The following is a 24,403-nucleotide window of genomic DNA, read 5'->3' on the forward strand; positions in this document are numbered from 1 at the left end:
ATGTACCAATGTTAAATAAGTAAAGATCAGCAGCAAAGCGGAGGCTTTCGGCACAGTGACAATATATTAGAAATGTATCATTACAGTTAACATGAGGGGAGTGTAGGTCGCTTTAGAGGGGTTGTTTGCTGACATTTTTTAGGCATGGATGACTAGAAGAGCACATTGGATTCTTCTTGGTTAGCATCTTCCTCTAGTCACCGGGCTGTGGCAGCCAATCACAGGCTTCAGTTGACCTGTTAATATCTGGATGACCCGAATATCACTTCTGAAGATGGCGCAGACCTCCAGAGGAGCCTGCAAACTCTCCACTGGGTGACCGAAGGTGAGTTTATTTGTTTAATATTTTGTTTTTCCTGTTGGTTATTTTGAAAACATCCATGCTTAAATAAATGTTCTCAGCACTGGACAACCATGAGGTCCAATGGTCATTTTAAGGCTGCGGTCACATATGGGTCAAGGCTTTTGAACATGAATCTGGGCAGAGTGAATGGAAGTTATTGCAGCAGGTCATACTTCGTCAGTCTGGGGAAATCTCAGCACAGGAAAGTTTCCCATATTTATTGTGAAGATAACGCACAAGTTGTAACAACCTGTAAAAACACTACAGGCTTAGTAATCGCACGATGAACTAATAACTGCTGATAAAGTCGCCCATATGGAACGATGCCACCTGCAGAAATTAACACGGATGGCACCGGGTTTTCTACTCCTCCTTCCTTTTCCAGATTACTGGCAGTGGTGGTATTATTGTTTTGGATCTATGCACCTTGTTTCTTTCCTCTGCTTGATTATAAATGTCTATCAGTTTAGTGACTGTTAAGGGAGCAGGGAAGTCTGCCTATATTAACGAGTGGTCTCTGGACTTATAATCAGCTTCCTATCTGGTTAGATTTTACGAAATATAGGTTCGATTTTTGTTGTTGTGTCATGTCACTTTAATAGTGTTATTAAATGTGATGTTTTAGGTTCCCATTTCTTGCTATTTTCTATTATCCACCATCCAACCAACAACCTTTTCTCACTGCTCTGGCTCCAATACTGCTGTCCTGCTGCGGTCCCCCAGTAATTGGGGCAGGAAGGTCGAGCCAGCAGATGTGGGTGTTTGTTGTGGCCACTTTCAGCTTGTCCACGACCTCTGCATGCACCATCACCATCACGTTCTCTTCCCCATCCATTGCCACGCGCCTTGCCCATTTTACATGGACTGCAATATTTTCCACGTTCACTACAAATGGCTGAATTTGGAGCGAACTTATATGTGATCCGTGTGCGGGAAAACCACAGTTTACAATATCTGCCATGTAGGTAACAAATTATTTTTAGCAAACTGGTGTCAATAACTAGGGAAACACACAGCAAAAACAGTTCAATGGAGGCCTCAAATGCCACAATTTGTAGCCCACAGATAGATGAGGCGTGTCACAGAGATACCACACTGTAAAATATCAGGCCAGTATTTTTTTCTGGCCAGCAAAATTGTGTCAATAAGTTGCAATGTCACAAAAGTAAAAATTCTATGGAGTCCTGAAATGGCACAATTTTGAGCGCAATGATATGTGATCTGTGTGGAGTACAAAACTCAGTTTACAATATCTGCTCTGTTACTAAATATTTTTTGGGCAGCAAAATGGTGTCAAGAAATTGGATGACAGTTTAAAAAATATTACAATACCACAAAAAATGGCAGAATTTTCTGCGCACTCAGATGTGATCGCTGGGACGGGCAAACCCGTGTAAAACAGCTGGATTTTTACGCTGAACTATGAAAAGGATCTGGCTGTAGTCTGCAGTGTCAACAAGCAAATGGGGAAAAAAGGGGGCTCTGGAATAAAATAATCAGGATTAAGATGCAAAAAATATTATTCCTGGCCACTGATACCTGGGGCTCTGTATATATGTAATAGGCAGCAGCAGACAGTAATGGAATGGACCCTCTTGATGTATGCAGTGATATCTATATACCCACATACAGCGCCTGCAGGCCTTGCCCTGATATGTATAGAGTCACATACACTCCCCTGCCTACCTAGCACTGCAATCTATATACTCCGGAATTCGTCCTTAGAAGGACTGTTGGTTTAGCTGGATTTGTGGATTCTATGATGTAGACCCTCACTAACTGAAAACCCCCCACATCTGACCTTATCTCGGCAGAAGCTCTCCCTACACTGTCTGATTCCGGAGCTGAATACAACGAGCAGGGCGGCGCCAGGTCTCTTATAGACCTGATGATGCTGTGTGGCCAGCCAATCACTGTAATGCCACAACCAACATGGCTACAGCATTACTGAGAAGTCTCCATGTAGCGTCTGCACTGCGGATCACGTGACCCCTGACTCCTCCCTTCTGTGACCTCATCACAGGTCCTGTGCGCACAGAGCAGCCATATATGTGGAGTGCGGCTCTGCAGGTGGAGGTATGTGGAGATTCCCCATTACTGAGCGCGGGGACATTAACCCCTTCTGCACTGAGACTCTTTTGGGGTTGTTGTTGCCTCTTTATAAGAATCATAACGTTGTTGTTCTGTTTCCTGTAATAGATACATACGAGCCAACTATGGAGGACAGAAAGTGAGGGAGCGGATTGTTCTCCTGGTACAGGGCCCCTTTCTTGGCCCCACACAGTGTAATGCCCCCATTATGCCCTGTAAGCAGGGTTCTGCCCCACACCCAGCTGCCTCGGGCACTTTACCATGAGCTGGTACCTCAGATTCTTCCCCGCACCCCTTTCCTTTGTTTGGTCCAAATCTGTTCTGCCTTTGGGGCTCCGGCCTTTATAATATCAGTAACTGCGTCATCAAGGTCTCCTGACCAGGTGCACCCTCTAGACTCTTCCCTCCGGAAACCCTCCCTCTTCCCATTGGTGTCACATGGTCCCGTCTGGACGGCAGATAGCAGTCTTTTTGTACAAATGCAGCACAGCCCTGAGGAGTCTTTTTTATGACTCTCCTTTTTACACCCCTTATGTAATATATATGATGGCGCTCACACAGTATAATGTTTCCACAGTACTGGCATCTCTCGTAAAAAAGGTATTTTCACACTACCGCCATACCCCTACACACAGTATAATGTTCTCATAGTACCGCCATACTCCCCACACAGTATAATGTTCCTACAGTACCGCCATACCCCCACACACAGTATAATGTTCCTACAGTACCGCCATACCATCACACACAGTATAATGTTCTCACAGTACCGCCATACCCCCACACAGTATAATGTTCTCATAGTACCGCCATATCCCACACACAGTATAATGTTCCTACAGTACCGCCATACCACCACACAGTATAATGTTCCTACAGTACCGCCATACCCCCCACACACCGCATAATGTTCCCATAGTACCGCCATACCCCCACACACAGTATAATGTTCCTACAGTACCGTCATACCCCCCACACAGTATAATGTTCCCATAGTACGCCCATACCCCCACACACACAGTATAATGTTCCTACAGTACCGCCATACCCCCCAAACAGTATAATCTTCTCATAGTACTGCCATAACCCCACACAGTATAATGCTCCTATAGTACTGCTATACCCCCACACACACTATAATGTTCCTATAGTACCGCTATACCCCCACACACAGTATAATGTTCTCATAGTACCGCCATACCCCCACACAGTATAATGTTCTCATAGTACCGCCATACCCCCACACACAGTATAATGTTCCTATAGTACCGCTATACCCCCACACACATGCACATAGAAACACAAGAACAAAAGCCGACTTAAAGTCCAAAGTACAGAAAGTATACATTTATTTTTTTATTGGTATACCAGGTTAAAAATAGTATAGAATCAAAACATTACATAAATTGATAAATACAATGCATATCTGTATGGTACAAGAAAAAGGGGGCGCACTACACAAGAATATGTGTAGAAGATGTGGAAATATCTCAGGGTGCAACTAGGCAAAAATATCAAAAAAAGTGTCACAACTAAAAATATGCAGTGCACAATTACCAAATATATATAAGAGCACAATTACAAAACCAAAGTGTTATATATAGTGCGCATGATAAACATACATAAACATTTTTTGCATATAAAATAGTAAAGTGCAAGAGAGTGCAAAGATTCACAATTGTGTGTCAACGTGTCCACTGTAAACACAATACTCTGAATAAAATAATAATAAATTGCAAATGCGAAAGTTACACCAGCAGGTGTCAGGAGAAGAAGGCAATTAAAGACCTCCAGGCCAATCAGGATATTATCGTACGGCCTGCGGACAAAGGGGGTGGCATTGTGGTTCTCGACCGATCCATGTACCATGAGGAATCGGTTCAATTTCTGCAAGACCAAGTGACTTATAAGCAATTGACGGGTGATCCCACCTCACATTACATTAGTAAACTTAATGTCTTAGCGCAAAAAGGGAAATCCATGGGAATTTTGAATACGAAGGAATTTAAGTTTATAATGAATAAGAATCCAAGTAGGGCTTTATTCTACCATATTCCTAAGCTCCACAAGAGCATGACTCGTCCTCCTGGTAGACCCATAATATCGGGCATTAACAGCTTAACGTCCATCCTGTCCCGATATGTCGATGTACACTTACAGAAATGCATGACAATGATACCATCATATTTAAAGGACACGGGTCACACCTTACAGATTTTAGACACCATCAAGTGGGAAATACGTTATATAATAGGTACATTGGACATTAGGTCGTTGTACACGGTCATCGATCAGGACAAAGGTTGCCAAGTGGCCGAATACTTTCTTATGGCCCTTGACATAAACACAAGTGAACAGACTCACTTTATTGTGGACTGTATCAAGTTCATTTTGCAACACAATTATTTTATATATGAAGACTAATATTACCTCCAAACATGGGGCACCGCCATGGGCATGTGTTTTGCCCCTAGTTACGCTAATGTTTATGTTGCCAAATGGGAGGAGTCTCACACATTTCCCTCACAACCAGGGATTCAAGCTTGAGGAGGATAATTTGCATGTTCCAAGTGCCTTCTGGGAAAAGCGAAGAGTCTCCCTCAGCAAGAAGATCGTTGGGTACAGCCGGGACCAGCTGCTTGGAAAGCATCACCAAACCAGGGATTCAATCTTGAGGAGGATAATTTGCATATTCCAGGTGCCTTCTGGGAAAAGCGAAGAGTCCCCCTCAGCAAGAAGATCGTTGGGTACAGCCGGGACCAGCTGCTTGGAAAGCATCACCAAACCAGGGATTCAAGCTTGAGGAGGATAATGTTATGATCTGGTGGCCTAGGAGCAGCATGAGATGGACTCTGGAGAAGGTGGTCCCTGTACTGACCGCAAACCCTGAACCTAGCAGCGCAACTAGAAGTAGCCGTGGGGGGTACCTAACACTCCCTAGACCCCTCGGCACAGCCTCAGAACTAACTTCCCCTAAAGACAGAAACAGGAAACCTATCTTGCCTCAGAGAAAATCCCTAAAGGATAGATAGCCCCCCACAAATATTGACGGTGAGAGGAGAGGGAAATAACATACGCAGACATGAAATCAGAATTTAGCATAGGAGGCCATACTAGCTAAAAAGAAAGAATAGAACAGAGTACTATGCGGTCAGTAAAAAACACTAGAAAATATCCACCACAGAAAATACAAATTACCACATCTGACTAAAGACATGGAGGGTATATCTGCATCTCCAGAGACACAGCTTGGCTGCAAAAAAATCCTTCACAAACAAAGCTGGAAAAGGCAAACATGAAAATGCACAGACCTATAAGGTGCACAGCAGGTGGACAGCAAAAACAAAGCCAGGACTTATCTTTGTAGAAAAGCACAGCAAACTGGAGAGACCAGCAGGGAAGTGAATCCTCCAAAAACAATGGACAACTGGCAGGGACTAAAGAGTCCTGCAAAGCTATATACCCCAGTCAGTCTTGCAATTAGTAGATACACCTGTCCAATCCTGCAGTCCAGGCACAAATGCATTACCCTCTACAACCACCGGAGGGAGCCCAAAAGCTGAATTCACAACAGTACACCCCCTGAGGAGGGGTCACCGAACCCTCACCAGAGCCCCCAGGCCGATCAGGATGAGCCCGATGAAAGGTAAGAACCAAATCAGCGGCATGGACATCAGAGGCAGAAACCCAAGAATTATCCTCCTGGCCATAACCCTTCCATTTAACAAGGTACTGAAGCTTCCGCCTCGAAAAACAAGAATCCAAAATCTTCTCAACAACATCTTCCAACTTCCCATCGACCAACACAGGGGCCGGAGGATCAACAGAGGGAGCAACGGGCTCCACATATTTCCGCAACAAAGATCTATGGAAGGCATTATGAATAGCAAAAGAGGCCGGAAGCGCCAGGCAAAAGGACACCGGATTAATAATCTCAGAAATCCTATAAGGACCAATAAATCGAGGCTTAAACTTAGGGGAAGAAACCTTCATAGGAACATGATGGGAAGATAACCAAACCAGATCCCCAACTCGAAGCCGGGAACCAACACACCGACGATGATTAGCAAAACGTTGAGCCTCCTCCTGAGACAGCACCAAATTGTCCACCACATGAGCCCAAATCTGCTGCAACCTGTCGACCACAGAATCCACACCAGGAAGGTCAGAAGGCTCAACCTGTCCAGAAGCAAAACGAGGATGAAAACCAAAATTACAAAAAAAGGCGAAACCAAAGTAGCCGAACTAGCCCGATTATTAAGGGAAAACTCGGCCAATGGCAAAAAAGCCACCCAATCATCCTGATCAGCAGACACAAAGCATCTCAAATAGATCTCCAAGGTCTGATTAGTTCGCTCAGTCTGGCCATTTGTCTGAGGATGAAATGCAGAAGAAAAAGACAAATCAATGCCCAGCTTGGCACAAAAGGCCCGCCAAAACCTAGAAACAAACTGGGAACCTCTGTCGGACACAATATTCTCCGGAATACCATGCAAACATACCACATGCTAAAAAAACAACGGAACCAAATCAGAAGGAGAAGGCAACTTAGGCAAAGGCACCAAATGAACCATCTTAGAATATCGGTTACAGACAACCCAGATAACCGACATACTTTGGGAAACAGGAAGATCGGAAATAAAATCCATAGAAATATGTGTCCAGGGCCTCTCGGGGATCGGTAATGGCAAAAGCAACCCACTAGCGCGGGAACAGCAAGGCTTAGCCCGCGCACAAATCCCACAGGACTGCACAAAAGAACGCACATCCCGCGACAAAGAAGGCCACCAAAAGGACCTACCAACCAAATCTCTGGTACCAAAAATCCCAGGATGGCCAGCCAACACAGAACAATGAACCTCAGAAATCACTTTACTAGTCCATCTATCAGGAACAAACATTTTCCCCACAGGACAGCGGTCAGGTTTATTAGCCTGAAATTCCTGAAGAACCCATCGTAAATCAGGGGAGATGGCAGAAAGAATCACCCCTTCCTTCAGAATGCCGACCGGCTCAAGAACCAGGGGAATCAGGAAAAAAACTCCTAAAGAGGGCATCCGCCTTAACATTCTTAGTACAAGGAATGTACGAGACCACAAAATCAAAACGGGAGAAAAACAGGGACCATCGAGCCTGTCTAGGATTCAGCCGTTTGGCAGACTCGAGGTAAATCAGATTCTTATGATCGGTCAGGACCACAATACGGTGCTTGGCCCCCTCAAGCCAATGTCGCCACTCCTCAAATGCCCACTTCATAGCCAACAACTCCCGATTGCCGACATCATAATTGCGTTCCGCAGGCGAAAACTTCTGAGAAAAGAAGGCACACGGTTTCATCAAGGAACCATCAGAATTCCTCTGAGACAAAACGGCCCCTGCCCCAATCTCAGACGCGTCAACCTCAACCTGAAATGGAAGAGAAACATCTGGCTGACGCAAGACAGGGGCAGAAGTAAATCGGCGTTTAAGCTCCTGAAAGGCAGAAACAGCCGCGGAGGACCAATTCATCACATCAGCGCCTTTCTTTGTCAAATCGGTCAGAGGTTTAACCACACTGGAGAAGTTGGCAATGAAACGACGATAAAAATTAGCAAAGCCCAAGAATTTCTGAAGGCTCTTCACAGATGTGGGCTGAATCCAATCATGAATGGCCTGAACCTTAACCGGATCCATTTCTATAGATGAGGGAGAAAAAATGAAACCCCCCAAAAAAACCTTCTGCACTCCAAAGAGGCACTTTGACCCCTTCACAAATAAAGCATTATTACGGAGGATCTGAAATACCATCCTGACCTGTTTCACATGAGACTCCCAATCATTGGAAAAAATCTAAATATCATCCAAATATACAACCATGAATTTATCAAGATAACTCCGAAAGATATCATGCATGAAGGATTGGAACACAGATGGGGCATTAGAGAGTCCGAATGGCATCACAAGGTATTCAAAATGGCCTTTGGGCGTATTAAATGCAGTTTTCCATTTGTCACCCTGCTTAATACGAATAAGATTATATGCCCCTCGAAGGTCAATCTTAGTAAACCAGCTAGCCCCCTTAATCCTAGCAAACAAATCAGTAAGCAAAGGCAAAGGGTATTGAAATTTGACCGTGATCTTATACAAGAGGCGATAATCAATACAGGGTCTCAAGGAGCCATCCTTCTTGGCAACAAAAAAGAACCCTGCTCCCAACGGTGAAGAAGATGGCCGAATATGCCCATTCTCCAAAGACTCCTTAATATAGCTGCGCATGGCGGCATGTTCTGGCACAGACAGATCGAAAAGTCGGCCCTTTGGGAACTTACAAGCTGGAATCAAGTCAATAGCACAATCACAGTCCCTATGCGGTGGAAGGGAACTGGATTTGGGCTCATCGAATACATCCTGGAAGTCTGACAAAAACTCAGGAATTTCAGAAGAGGGGGAAGAGGAAATTGACATCAAAGGAACATGATCATGAACCCCCTGACAACGCCAACTAGTCACAGACATTGATTTCCAATCTAACACAGGATTATGTAGCTGCAACCATGGAAAACCCAGCACAATATCATCATGCAAATTATGCAACACCAGAAAACGACAATCTTCCAGATGGGCTGGCGCCATGCGCATGGTCAGCTGTGTCCAAAACTGAGGTTTATTTTTAGCCAACAGTGTAGCATCAATGCCCCTCAAAGGAATAGGGTTCTGCAAAGGCTGCAAGGGAAAACCACAACGTCTGGCAAATTCTAAGTCCATTAAGTTCAGAGCGGCGCCTGAATCCACAAATGCCATGACAGAAAATGATGATAATGAGCAGATCAAGGTCACAGATAACAGAAATTTAGGTTGTATAGTACTGATGGTAACAGAACTAGCAATAGGGCGCTTAGGGCAATCAGAAATAACATGAGCAGAATCGCCGCAGTAAAAACATAACCTATTCTGACGCCTGAATCTTTGACGTTCAGCTCTAGACAAAATCCTATCACACTGCATAGGCTCAGGGCTCCGCTCAGAGGACAACGCCACAGTGTGCACAACTCTGCGCTCGCGCAATCTGAATGGCCAGAGTCATAGAATCACTCAGACCAGCAGGCGTGGGGAACCCCACCATAACATCTTTAACGGATTCAGAAAGACCCTTTCTGAAAATTGCCGCCAAGGCATCCTCATTCCATTTAGTCAGTGCAGACCATTTTCTAAATTTCTGGCAATACGATTCTGCCGCTTCTTGACCTTGACACAGGGCCAACAAGATTTTCTTAGCCTGATCCACAGAATTAGGCTCATCATACAATAACCCCAATGCTTGAAAGAAAGAATCAACATTAAGCAAAGCAGGATTGCCAGTTTCCAGGGAAAATGCCCAATCCTGTGGGTCACCACGCAGCAGAGATATGATGATTTTAACCTGCTGAATAGGATCACCAGAAGACCGGGGTCTTAATGCAAAAAACAGTTTACAGTTATTTTTGAAACTCAAAAATTTGGATGTGTCACCAAAGAATAAATCAGGAGTGGGAATCTCAGCATAGAGGGTTGTGTGCTTATAAATTTTCAACAATGCAGACATGTTCTAGCCCAGGTGGTTATGGTGCTGTCCGCTCCGAATAAGGGACACTCTGGTGCGCAGGCACTGGACCTGTAGTGTTCCTGCAGCCCTGGCAACCCTGACTGGGTGAGTCATGGCCTGATCATGAATGTGCTATGGTGTGCAGACGCTGAACTCAGTGCGTCTTGGTCGCCCTGGCAACCCTGGCTGGAGACGCCTCTGCTCAGGAGACGCCGGAACATGTGCTCTCAGCAACTAGGTTGGTGACTCATGCCTCTACCTTAACCCTGCTGTTCTGTTCGGTCTGGGGAGACCTATTTTGAACTTTGGTATTTTTTGGGGTGTTCAAGATGCGGTTCTGAAACTTGTGGTTGATTGACTTAAATGAGGATGGGTCTGTCGGCCACGGGTTTCAGAGCCGCATCTTGAATATTTTAAAGAATATTGAAGTTCAAGGTCGGTCATTTTTGACCAACAGAACAGCAGGGTTAAACTCCATGCGGCAGATCATCAGGGACACAGCGGATTTAGGTAAATGTTATTGTAACTGTTCTATTTAAGTAGCAGACTCTGCCTTCGGATATTACCTCTGACGAAGCCACCTGTAGGTGGCGACACGCGTTGGGCTCCTGCATAGCTCTAACCAGGACTTTGTCTGCTTGCACACCCGCTCTGCACATCTCATCTGGGCTTCATTGGTTACCGTGCCTTGGCATGCTCAGTTTGTTAGGTCTATGTGCAGCTTTGTTATCCTTATTCAGTGCTGTGATGGCTCTGGGATTGTGATTACTTCACACTATTTACAGCTCTCCAGCCTATATATGTCAGTTCTTACTGATTGTGAGGTGTGCCTACCCTTCAGGACTTAGTATACTTCGCTATTTCTCAGCTTGGGTGTTTCTATGCGGACACTTTTTGTACTAATAGGGCTCTGTTACCTCAAGTTTGTTATAGTACATTTTGACATCATTATTATATACTTGTGAGAGGGGCAGAGCTGTCTATGTAGGCATGGTGGTATTAGCCACCTTTGTCCATTAGAGTATTTAGCATTAATTGTTTAGTCCTGTGTGTGGGTTGTAGCCTTATTATGGGCTTTTTGTATAAAGTATATGTTTTTAAATGTTTTTAATTGTCTGTATTTTTGCTACTTGTATATGGTGTCTTAATAAAGTTGTGTCTTTACTAGTGCCTTATCCATATGTGTGGTGATCCCCTTCTATAAGACCGTTTCTGTTTTTCTTGCTGTATATGATTGGCTCGTATGTAGGTCTTGGTGTGATCCCACTGACCGTGGTGCCCCCTCGTAGTTTTTTTCACATTTAGAAAATGGTCTGTGCTCACTAAATGGAATGAGGATGCTCTGGCTGCAATTTTCAGAAAAGGTCTTTCTGAAGCCCTTAAAGATGTTATGGTGGGCTTCCCTACGCCTGCTGGTTTGAGCGAATCTATGTCTCTAGCCATTCAGATTGATCGGCGTCTGCGCGAGCGCAAAGCTGTGCACCATATGGCAGTGTCCTCTGAGCAGAGTCCTGAGCCTATGCAATGTGATAGGATTTTGACTAGAACAGAACAGCAGGAATTCAGACGTCAGAATAAGCTGTGTTTTTACTGTGGTGATTCTGCTCATGTTATTTCTGATTGCCCTAAGCGTACTAAGAGGGTCGCTAGGTCTGTTACCATCAGTACTGTACAGCCTAAATTTCTCTTATCTGTGACCCTGATTTGCTCATTGTCGTCCTTTTCTGTCATGGCATTTGTGGATTCAGGCGCTGCCCTGAATTTAATGGACTTAGAATTCGCCAGGCGCTGTGGTTTTTCCTTGCAGCTTTGCAGAGCCCTATTCCTTTGAGGGGCATTGATGCTACACCTTTGGCCAAGGATAAACCTCAGTACTGGATGCAGATGACCATGTACATGGCTCCAGCACATCAGGAAGATTGCCGTTTTCTGGTGTTGCATAACCTGCATGATGTTGTTGTACTGGGTTTTCCATGGTTACAGGAACATAATCCAGTGCTGGATTGGAAAACTATGTCTGTGACTAGTTGGGGTTGTCAAGGGGTACATAGTGACATTCCTTTGATGTCAATTTCCTCTTCCCCCTCTTCTGAGGTCCCTGAGTTTTTGTTGGATTTCCAGGATGTATTTGATGAGCCCAAGTCCAGTTCCCTTCCACCGCACAGGGACTGTGATTGTGCTATTGACTTGGTTCCCGGCTGCAAGTTCCCTAAGGGCCGACTTTTCAATCTGTCTGTGCCAGAGCATGCCGCCATGCAGAGTTATATTAAGGAGTCTTTGGAGAAGGGGCATATTCGGCCGTCTTCGTCACCATTGGGAGCGGGTTTCTTTTTTTGTTGCTAAGAAGGATGGCTCCTTGAGACCCTGTATAGATTATCGTCTTCTTAATAAGATCACTGTCAAATTCCAATACCCCTTGCCTTTGCTTTCTGATTTGTTTGCTCGAATTAAGGGGGCTAGTTGGTTTACTAAGATTGACCTTCGAGGGGCATATAATCTTGTTCGTATTAAACAGGGTGACGAAGGGAAAACTGCATTTAATACGCCCGAAGGCCATTTTGAATACCTTGTGATGCCATTCGGGCTCTCTAATGCTCCATCTGTGTTCCAATCTTTCATGCATGATATTTTCCGCAATTATCTTGATAAATTCATGGTTGTATATTTGGATGATATTTTGATTTTTTCCGATGATTGGGAGTCTCATGTGAAGCGGATCAGGATGATTGGGTGGCTTTCTTGCCGTTGGCCGAGTTTGCCCTTAATAATAGGGCTAGTTCGGCTACTTTGGTTTCACCTTTCTTTTGTAATTTTGGTTTTCATCCTCGTTTTCTTCTGGGCAGGTTGAGCCTTCTGATTGTCCTGGTGTGGATTCTGTGGTGGACAGGCTGCGGCAGATTTGGACTCATGTGGTAGACAATTTGACGTCTCAGGAAAAGGCTCAACGTTTTGCTAACCGCCGTCGGTGTGTTGGTCCCCGGCTTCGTGTGGGGGATTTGGTTTGGTTGTCTTCTCGTCATGTTCCTATGAAGGTTTCTTCCCCTAAGTTTAAGCCTCGGTTTATTGGTCCTTATAAGATTTCTGAAATTATCAATCCGGTGTCTTTTCATTTGGCTCTTCCAGCCTCTTTTGCCATTCATAATGTTTTCCATAGATCTTTGTTGCGGAGATATGTGGTGCCCGTTGTTCCCTCGGTTGATCCTCCTGCCCCGGTGTTGGTTGAGGGAGAGTTGGAATATGAGGTTGAGAAAATTTTGGATTCTCGTTTTTCGAGGCGGAGGCTTCAGTATCTTGTCAAGTGGAAGGGTTATGGCCAGGAGGATAATTCTTGGGTTGTTGCCCCCGATGTCCATGCCGCCGATTTTGTTCGTGCTTTTCACTTGGCTCGTCCTGATCGGCCTGAGGGCTCTGGTGAGGGTTCGGTGACTCCTCCTCAAGGGGGGGTACTGTTGTGAATTCCGCTCTTGGGCTAAGTCCTTGCTTGCTCTTTTCTGTCCACATGTTGTGGACTTAATTGTTCTGTGCATTCTATGTTTTGTCCAGCTTGTCAGTATGGATTTATTCTGTTAGCTGGAAGCTCTGGGAAGCAGATTTAACCTCCACACCTTTAGTCAGGTGTGGAGATTTTTGTAAACTCTGTGTGGATTTTTTGTAGTTTTTATACTGACCGCACAGTATCCTGTCGTATCTATCTAGCTAGTATGGCCTCCTATGCTAAAATCTGATTTAATTTCTGTGTATGTCTTTTCCCTCTCCTCTCACCGTCAATATTTGTTGGGGGCTATCTTTCCTTTGGGGATTTTCTCTGAGGCAAGATAGGTTTCCTGTTTCTGTCTTTAGGGGAAGTTAGATCTTAGGCTGTGCCGAGGGGTCTAGGGAGTGTCAGGTACCCCCCACGGCTATTTCTAGTTGCGCTGCTAGGTTCAGGGTTTGCGGTCAGTACAGATACCACCTCCTTCAGAGCTCGTCCCATGTTGCTCCTAAACCACCAGTTCATAACAGTGGTCCCCGTACTAACCGCAAACCTTGAACCTAGCAGCGCAACTAGAAGTAGCCGTGGGGGGTACCTAACACTCCCTAGACCCCTCGGCACAGCCTCAGAACTAACTTCCCCTAAAGACAGAAACAGAAAACCTATCTTGCCTCAGAGAAAATCCCCAAAGGATAGATAGCCCCCCACAAATATTGACGGTGAGAGGAGAGGAAAATAACATACGCAGACATGAAATCAGAATTTAGCATAGGAGGCCATACTAGCTAAAAAGAAAGAATAGAACAGAGTACTATGCGGTCAGTAAAAAAGACTAGAAAATATCCACCACAGAAAATACAAATTACCACATCTGACTAAAGACATGGAGGGTATATCTGCATCTCCAGAGACACAGCTTGGCTGCAAAAAAATCCTTCACAGACAAAGCTGGACAAGACAAACATGAAAATGCACAGAACTATAAGGTCCTCAGCAGGTGGACAGCAAAAACAAAGCCAGGACTTTTCTTTGTAGAAAAGCACAGCAAACTGGAAAGACCAGCAGGGAAGTGAATCCTCCAAAAACAATGGACAACTGGCAGGGACTAAAGAGTCCTGCAAAGCTATATACCCCAGTCAGTCTTGCAATTAGTAGATACACCTGTCCAATCCTGCAGTCCAGGCACAACTGCATTACCCTCTACAACCACCGGAGGGAGCCCAAAAGATGAATTCACAACAGATAATTTGCATATTCCAGGTGCCTTCTGGGAAAAGCGAAGTCTCCCTCAGCAAGAATATCGTTGGGTACAGCCGGGACCAGCTGCTTGGAAAGCTGCACCAAACCGCGCGCCGTAAGGCGCGCAAATTTTTGCCTGTAGGACGTTATTGCAAGAAAGCTTGGCTGAGTAGATTACACAAGAAGGAAAACATACAGCAAGTCAGCAGGATCTAGGAGCAACATGGCAGATGTGACAACCTACATGGTGAGCTGCAGCATGTGCTACATGTTCACAGATCGACCAGAAGAAGAATCCAATTTCACCTGTCAGAAGTGTAGACTAGTGGCCTGTTGTGAATTCTGTGGCTGAATTCACTCCTGTGGTCACAAGTGGTACTGCAGCTTCTGGGCTTCCTTCCTCAGGTGTTCTGGTGAGCTCATTAGCTGCTTCGTTACTTAACTCCACCTGATGCTGCTATCCTTGCTCCTAGTCAATGTTCCAGTGTTGGATCTGAGCTTCTCCTGATTGTTCCTGTGTCCTGCTGCTCTGTATAGCTAAGTGCTTTTTTGCTATTTTGTTGTTTTTTTTCTGTCCAGCTTGTCTTTTGTTTTGCTGGAAGCTCTGAGACGCAAAGGGTGAACCGCCGTGCCGTTAGTCCGGCACGGTGGGTCTTTTTGCCCCCTTTGCGTGGTTTTTGCTTTAGGGTTTTTTGTAGACTGCAAAGTTCGCTTTACTGTCCTCGCTCTGTCTAAGATTATCGGGCCCCACTTTGCTGAATCTATTTCATCCCTACGTTTTGTCTTTTCATCTTACTCACAGTCATTATATGTGGGGGGCTGCCTTTTCCTTTGGGGTATTTCTCTGGGGGCAAGTCAGGCCTATTTTGCTGTCTTCAGGCTAGCTAGTTTCTTAGGTTGTGCCGAGTTGCCTAGGTAGTTGTTAGGCGCAATCCACAGCCACTTTTAGTTGTGTTTAGGATAGGATCAGGTGTGTGGTCTACAGAGTTTCCACGTCTCAGAGCTCGTTTCTTTGTTTTTGGGTATTTGTCAGATCACTGTGTGCGCTCTGATCGCTAGGCACACTGTGTCTCTGGATTGCCTTCATAACACCTTTCATTAGCAGACATAAAAGTACTAGGAGCCATCTAATGATTCTCAATAGAGGGAAAGAAAAAGTTCTGACATCATTTTTTTTTTTTTTTCTCCTCTGCTCTGTGTTCACTTTTTTTTTTTTCCCCTAGACATTTGGGTGTTTCTGGACACAGGTGTGGACATGGATATTCAGGGTCTGTGCTCTTCAATGGATAATCTCGTTATAAATGTACAAAAGATTCAAGATACTATTGATCAGAAATATATGCTAGAACCAAGAATTCCTATTCCTGATTTGTTTTTTGGAGATAGAACGAAGTTTCTAAGTTTCAAAAATAATTGTAAGCTATTTGTGGCCTTGAAACCTCATTCTTCTGGTAATCCTAGTCAACAGGTTTTGATTATTATTTCTTTTTTGCGCGGCGACTCTCAAGACTGGGCATTTTCTCTTGCGCCAGGAGACCCTGCATTGAGTAGTGTCGATGCGTTTTTCCTGGCACTCGGATTACTGTACGATGAGCCTAATTCAGTGGATCAGGCTGAGAAAAATTTGCTGGCTTTGTGCCAGGGTCAGGATGATATAGAAGTATATTGTCAGAAATTTAGGAGATGGTCAGTACTCACTCAGTGGAATGAATCTGCGCTGGCAGCTTTGTTCAGAAAGGGTCTCTCTGAGGCTCTTAAGGATGTCATGGTGGGATTTCCTATGCCTGCTGGTTTGAATGAGTCTTTGTCTTTGGCCATTCAGATCGGTCGACGCTTGCGCGAGCGTAAATCTGTGCACCATTTGGCGGTATTGCCTGAGGTTAAACCTGAGCCTATGCAGTGCGATAGGACTATGACCAGAGTTGAACGGCAGGAATACAGACGTCTGAATGGGCTATGTTTCTACTGTGGTGATTCCACTCATGCTATTTCTAATTGTCCTAAGCGCACTAAGCGGTCCGCTAGGTCTGCCGTCATTGGTACTGTACAGTCCAAATTCCTTCTGTCCATTACCTTGATATGCTCTTTGTCGTCGTTTTCTGTCATGGCGTTTGTGGATTCAGGCGCTGCCCTGAATCTGATGGATTTGGATTATGCTAAACGTTGTGGGTTTTTCTTGGAGCCCTTGCAGTGTCCTATTCCATTGAGAGGAATTGATGCTACACCTTTGGCCAAGAATAAACCTCAGTACTGGGCCCAGCTGACCATGTGTATGGCTCCTGCACATCAGGAAGTTATTCGCTTTCTGGTGTTGCATAATCTGCATGATGTGGTCGTGTTGGGGTTGCCATGGCTACAAACCCATAATCCAGTATTGGATTTGAATTCCATGTCGGTATCCAGCTGGGGTTGTCAGGGGGTACATGGTGATGTTCCATTTTTGTCGATTTCGTCATCCACCCCTTCTGAGGTCCCAGAGTTCTTGTCTGATTATCAGGATGTATTTGAAGAGCCCAAGTCCGATGCCCTACCTCCGCATAGGGACTGTGATTGTGCTATCAATTTGATTCCTGGTAGTAAATTCCCTAAAGGTCGATTATTTAATTTATCCGTGCCCGAACACGCCGCTATGCGCAGTTATGTGAAGGAATCCCTAGAGAAGGGACATATTCGCCCATCGTCATCACCACTGGGAGCAGGGTTCTTCTTTGTAGCCAAGAAGGATGGTTCACTGAGACCGTGTATTGATTACCGCCTTCTTAATAAGATCACTGTTAAATTTCAGTATCCCTTGCCATTGTTATCTGACTTGTTTGCTCGGATTAAGGGGGCTAGTTGGTTCACTAAGATAGATCTTCGTGGTGCGTATAATCTGGTGAGAATCAGGCAAGGAGATGAATGGAAAACTGCATTCAATACGCCAGAGGGTCATTTTGAGTATCTAAAGTCACCAAAAAAGAAAGAATATGCGGCACTCACCCTAGATTGGCAGTATGAATCGTGATTTATTTGAAGAAACTTTAACAGGAAAAGTCCATTAGAACGTGCGGTACAACAGAGGGTGCGGCATTGGAGTCAGGACGACGGCCGTTTCGCACTCGCAGGTGCTTCGACGGGTCCAGCTAATAGATTACTAAACGTCATTTCCCTTTATAGGATCACTGACGAGTATATTGACACAACATGTGAGCATAAAAAATACGTGGCTGTGACTATGTGTAATGAGTACGTACTATAAACATAATAATAATCTATATGCAAAATTGTAACACTGAAGGAATTAAATGACTATATAACTACATCTTATAATGTTAATATTCAAACACTTTATATCAGTACATTGCCTAGAGAAAATATTTTATTTTATTACAAAAAGACAGAATAATCTAATCTATCATTTAGCCCGATAGGTCCCTGTGCGCAAGTATTTAGAATCCATTTGGCTTCTTTCTGTAATAAAATTTTATTTTGATCTCCCCCTTGCGGAGGGTATTTAACCATTTCAATGCCAGCAAAACTAAGCGCTTCAGGATTTGCTTCATGTTTCTCCCTCATATGATCAATTAATCTCAAACAACCTTTACCAGTTTTTATAGAGTTATAATGCTCCTTAAACCTAGTGATTAATGGTCTTATTGTTTTTCCGATATAAAAATATCGGCAGGGACAAAACAAAATATAAACGACAAATCTACTTTTACAAGATATGAAATCTTTTACTGAATGGGCAACAGAACCTATTAACAAAGGATTATTTGTAAGATGTAGATGACAAAATCGACAATTGCCACATTTATGGTTTCCAGCTGGAACATAACTGGATAACCAAGTATTTCTAGGCACTGCAATTCTATTATGCACTAACAGGTCTGCTAGATTATGAGATCGTTTATAAGCAAACCTTGGGTTATTATTACAAACTGATGTAAGATCCTTATCAGTCCTTAAAACATGCCAGTTTTTTCTAATCGAAGTATGTATGACCTTGTCTAAGTTACTATGTTTAAAACAGAAGGAAAAATTTTTTCCTTCCGTTTTATCTGCCTGATTTCCATTAGTTCTTTTATTTTTTCTTTTTAGGAGATCTTGTTGAGTAGACTTCTCTATACGTCTTTCAGCTTCGTTCAACAATTGCTCTGGATAACCCCTCTTAATAAACCGTGATTTTAATTCACTAATCTGATTATTAAACATCTCGTTATCATTATTAATTTTACGCAATCGTACCATTTGGCTATATGGCAAACCCTTTTTTGTATGATGAGGATGAGCACTATCAAAGTGTAAAACATTATTTGTTGCTGTCAATTTTCTGAACACTTTTGTGAATATCTGACCTTCAACAACATCGATTTTTACATCAAGATATTCTAAACTATTATGTCCATAGCAGGACGTGAATTTCATATTTTCTTCATTTGAAGTATTCAGATAATTTACGAAATCATTAAACTCCTCTTCATTACCGTCCCAAATTATCATGATGTCATCCACAAAACGAGTATATAAACGAATATGCTTAATATATGGATTATTAATATTATTAATGTAAACATCCTCAAAAATAGCCAAAAAAAGGTTTGCATATGTACATGAAATGGGCGTACCCATTGCAGTCCCAATTAGTTGTGTGTACCACTTATCCATAAACTTAAAAGAATTATTAGACAAAACAAAATCCAGACTTTCTATAATGAAAGAAATAATTTCTTGATCTACCCTTCTTCTATGCAAAATAGTCTGTATTGCCAATATACCTTTATCTTTTGGGATCCTGGTGTATAAATTTACTACATCTATTGATGTTAAAGAAAAAGTGGGTTGCCAGTCCACGTCTCTTAAGATAGAAATTAATTCTCCTGAGTCCTTAATAAATGAAGGAATAGTATGTAATATTGGTTTTAATAACCAGTCGATATATTGGGACAATGCCTCAGTGACTGAATTAATGCCTGAAATTATCGGCCGTCCTGGAGGTTTCTTTATATCCTTATGGATTTTAGGTATACTATACCAATATGGGAATTGTGGATATTCTAATAATAAACTTTCTGCACGTTTTCTAGATAATACTCCCTTTTCCACATACTTTCTTAATAACGTTCTTAATTTTTTTATATATTTATGAGTAGGATTACTAGGCAATACACAATAAGTTGTCTTATCATCAAGCTGTGAAAGGGCTTCTTTTACATAGTATTCTTTATCAAGAACTACTATGTTACCCCCTTTATCCGCTCTCCTGATAACAACATCGTCCCAAGTTTTTAGTTCTTTCAGTGCCACTAGTTCTTTAGCATTAAGATTCTTTGGAGGATTTTGATAAATAATGGCTTCTACATCCTTGATAACTAGATCTTGAAAAAGGTCGATGGCGTTACCAGGAGCAACGGGAGGGATAAAACGAGACTTAATACCTCCCCTAAAGGGTTTAACATCAGAACAAGGCATATCAATAGAATCACCAGATTGACTTATTTCAGGATCGTTTAAACTCAATAGCAATTCTGTTTCATTTCTTTCTAGATCTCCCTCTGAGGGATAAACCATAAAGCCAAGTGTTCCTAGGCTGCTCTCTAATTTTATCGTATTACTCAACGTCATTTGGGAAATATCATTATTAACAATTTGTTGTTTTTCTTTCTGAAAGTATTTATAAAGATGGAGTTTTCTCGTACATTTAAATAAATCTATCTTAAAGTCAGTTAGATCAAATTTTTCAGGCAGACAGTAATTTAGACCTTTGGACAATAAAGCAACATGATCCGCACTCAAAGTCCTTTTAGATAAGTTCAATATTTGTAAATCATCTCTTTCAAGTTCATTATTCGAACTAATTGGAATTATTTCCTCCAGGACACTTGTTTGCGCTTTCTTCTGATGGTTGCACTTTTTCCTTCCTCGTCTAATCTTTCTTCTAAAGGGATTGGCGACTTGGTTTTTACTGGTGTGATAACATCACTCTCACCTGAGTCCTCCAAAGCACTGGACTCAGAATCAGTAATCCACCCATCCTGTTTCTTTTTCTTATAAGTTTTATTTCCTTTTTGAAAACGATTTCTGTTATAAAAAGTAGACTGTCCCTTATTTCTGTTCCATTTAAAAATAAGTCCCATATCATAATCAGTTTTATCTCGCAAAAATTTTTCTTTCTTTTGTTGCTTAATGTCTATTTGTAAAAGGGTTAGTTTTCTTTCCAATTTATTAATAAAGCTTTTGTTCTGGCTCTCTGTAACTCGAGATGCCAATTCTTTCTTAGCTTTTTCAAGTTCTTGACATAATAAAGAGTATTCTTTTTCATTCTGATTAGTTACCAACATCAAAAGGTTACGGGAGCATTGCAGGTGTATTTTCTCCCATTCTTTTTGGAACAATATGTCGTGTTGAAATTGAGATATTTCTTTAAAAACACGAAGTCCTCTAGGTACTCTATCGCACTCTATATAAGACTTAAGAGATTTTATTGTCCAGAATAAACGCATTTCTTTTTCAGCAAGCGAATTAATTTTATTTTCTAAGGTTTTGGTACTGATAATTTGTAATTCATCCTTCAGGTTACAATCTGCAAAAAACTCCACCGCACCCTCACGACCTGCTAGTATTCCATGTTTCTCCATACCTGGGTCATCAATTATGTCCATATTGTCTTCCATAAGAATAATCCTGTGTGGTACACAAAATCTTCTATCGTATCACTATATTCTGTGCTCAGTCCACAAACAACGAGTCATTGAATAGCGTAAACCACAGGAGCAGAATGGACGGCACTAGAGTGAATACTGATTCCACCAGGCGGAACTGTTAGCGGGCTGACTGAGACCAGGTACTCACGATTGCCTCTAGATTCGGGTGCTCAGCATAATAAGCAATAACAAGCAGTCCAAAGTCACCAAAAAAAAAAATCACGGTTTATTAAGAGGGGTTATCCAGAGCAATTGTTGAACGAAGCTGAAAGACGTATAGAGAAGTCTACTCAACAAGATCTCCTAAAAAGAAAAAATAAAAGAACTAATGGAAATCAGGCAGATAAAACGGAAGGAAAAAATTTTTCCTTCTGTTTTAAACATAGTAACTTAGACAAGGTCATACATACTTCGATTAGAAAAAACTGGCATGTTTTAAGGACTGATAAGGATCTTACATCAGTTTGTAATAATAACCCAAGGTTTGCTTATAAACGATCTCATAATCTAGCAGACCTGTTAGTGCATAATAGAATTGCAGTGCCTAGAAATACTTGGTTATCCAGTTATGTTCCAGCTGGAAACCATAAATGTGGCAATTGTCGATTTTGTCATCTACATCTTACAAATAATCCTTTGTTAATAGGTTCTGTTGCCCATTCAGTAAAAGATTTCATATCTTGTAAAAGTAGATTTGTCGTTTATATTTTGTTTTGTCCCTGCCGATATTTTTATATCGGAAAAACAATAAGACCATTAATCACTAGGTTTAAGGAGCATTATAACTCTATAAAAACTGGTAAAGGTTGTTTGAGATTAATTGATCATATGAGGGAGAAACATGAAGCAAATCCTGAAGCGCTTAGTTTTGCTGGCATTGAAATGGTTAAATACCCTCCGCAAGGGGGAGATCAAAATAAAATTTTATTACAGAAAGAAGCCAAATGGATTCTAAATACTTGCGCACAGGGACCTATCGGGCTAAATGATAGATTAGATTATTCTGTCTTTTTGTAATAAAATAAAATATTTTCTCTAGGCAATGTACTGATATAAAGTGTTTGAATATTAACATTATAAGATGTAGTTATATAGTCATTTAATTCCTTCAGTGTTACAATTTTGCATATAGATTATTATTATGTTTATAGTACGTACTCATTACACATAGTCACAGCCACGTATTTTTTATGCTCACATGTTGTGTCAATATACTCGTCAGTGATCCTATAAAGGGAAATGACGTTTAGTAATCTATTAGCTGGACCCGTCGAAGCACCTGCGAGTGCGAAACGGCCGTCGTCCTGACTCCAATGCCGCACCCTCTGTTGTACCGCACGTTCTAATGGACTTTTCCTGTTAAAGTTTCTTCAAATAAATCACGATTCATACTGCCAATCTAGGGTGAGTGCCGCATATTCTTTCTTTTTTGGTGACTTTGGACTGCTTGTTATTGCTTATTATGCTGAGCACCCGAATCTAGAGGCAATCGTGAGTACCTGGTCTCAGTCAGCCCGCTAACAGTTCCGCCTGGTGGAATCAGTATTCACTCTAGTGCCGTCCATTCTGCTCCTGTGGTTTACGTCATTTTGAGTATCTAGTGATGCCGTTCGGACTTGCCAATGCTCCATCAGTGTTTCAATCCTTTATGCATGACATCTTCCGTGAGTACCTGGATAAATTCCTGATTGTTTACTTGGATGACATTTTGATCTTCTCAGATGATTGGGAGTCTCATGTGAAGCAGGTCAGAATGGTTTTTCAGGTCCTGCGTGCTAACTCTTTGTGAAGGGATCAAAGTGTCTCTTCGGTGTGCAGAAAGTTTCATTTTTGGGGTTCATCTTTACCCCTTCTACTATCGAGATGGATCCAGTTAAGGTCCAAGCCATCCAGGTTTGGATTCAGCCGACATCTCTGAAAAGTCTGCAAAAGTTCCTGGGCTTTGCTAATTTTTATCGTCGCTTCATCTGTAATTTTTCTAGCATTGCCAAACCATTGACCGATTTGACCAAGAAGGGTGCTGATTTGGTTAATTGGTCTTCTGCTGCTGTGGAAGCTTTTCAAGAGTTGAAGCGTCGTTTTTGTTCTGCCCCTGTGTTGTGTCAGCCAGATGTTTCTCTTCTGTTCCAGGTCGAGGTTGATGCTTCTGAGATTGGAGCAGGGGCGGTTTTGTCACAGAGAGGTTCTGATTGCTCAGTGATGAAACCATGTGCTTTCTTTTCCAGGAAGTTTTCGGCCGCTGAGCGTAATTATGATGTGGGCAACCGAGAGTTGCTGGCCATGAAGTGGGCATTCGAGGAGTGGCGTCATTGGCTTGAAGGAGCTAAGCATCGCGTGGTGGTATTGACTGATCATAAGAACTTGACTTATCTCGAGTCTGCCAAGCGCTTGAATCCTAGACAGGCCCGTTGGTCGTTATTTTTTGCCCGCTTCGACTTTGTGATTTCGTACCTTCCGGGCTCTAAAAATGTGAAGGCGGATGCTCTGTCTAGGAGTTTTGTGCCCGACTCTCCGGGTTTATCTGAGCCAGCGGGTATCCTCAAGGAAGGAGTCATTGTGTCTGCCATCTCCCCTGATTTGCGGCGGGTGCTGCAAAAATTTCAGGCGAATAAACCTGATCGTTGTCCAGCGGAGAAACTGTTCGTCCCTGATAGGTGGACTAATAAACTTATCTCTGAACTTCATTGTTCGGTGTTGGCTGGTCATCCTGGAATCTTTGGTACCAGAGAGTTAGTGGCTAGATCCTTCTGGTGGCCATCTCTGTCACGGGATGTACGTACTTTTGTGCAGTCCTGTGGGATTTGTGCTAGGGCTAAGCCCTCCTCTTCTCGTGCCAGTGGGTTGCTTTTGCCCTTGCCGGTCCCAAAGAGGCCTTGGACACATATTTCAATGGATTTCATTTCTGACCTTCCCGTTTCTCTAAAGATGTCAGTTATTTGGGTGGTCTGTGATCGCTTTTCTAAAATGGTCCATCTGGTGCCCTTGGCTAAATTGCCTTCCTCCTCTGATTTGGT

General features: G+C 42.8%; 1 protein-coding gene across 1 annotated transcript in view; it reads left to right on the plus strand.

The window, feature by feature from the left end:
* The first annotated feature begins 2,379 nt into the window (after positions 1-2,379).
* LOC138662864 (zinc finger protein 665-like) overlaps positions 2,380-24,403 on the plus strand; it is a 108,286-nt gene continuing 86,262 nt past the window's right edge. The window contains exon 1 of the mRNA XM_069748845.1: positions 2,380-2,419. Coding sequence (XP_069604946.1) covers positions 2,393-2,419 — 27 coding nt within the window. The 5' untranslated portion in view covers positions 2,380-2,392. The remainder of the gene's footprint in view (positions 2,420-24,403) is intronic.

The sequence above is a fragment of the Ranitomeya imitator genome, chromosome 2 (assembly GCF_032444005.1).
Source record: "Ranitomeya imitator isolate aRanImi1 chromosome 2, aRanImi1.pri, whole genome shotgun sequence".
NCBI classification, from domain to species: Eukaryota; Metazoa; Chordata; class Amphibia; order Anura; family Dendrobatidae; genus Ranitomeya; species Ranitomeya imitator.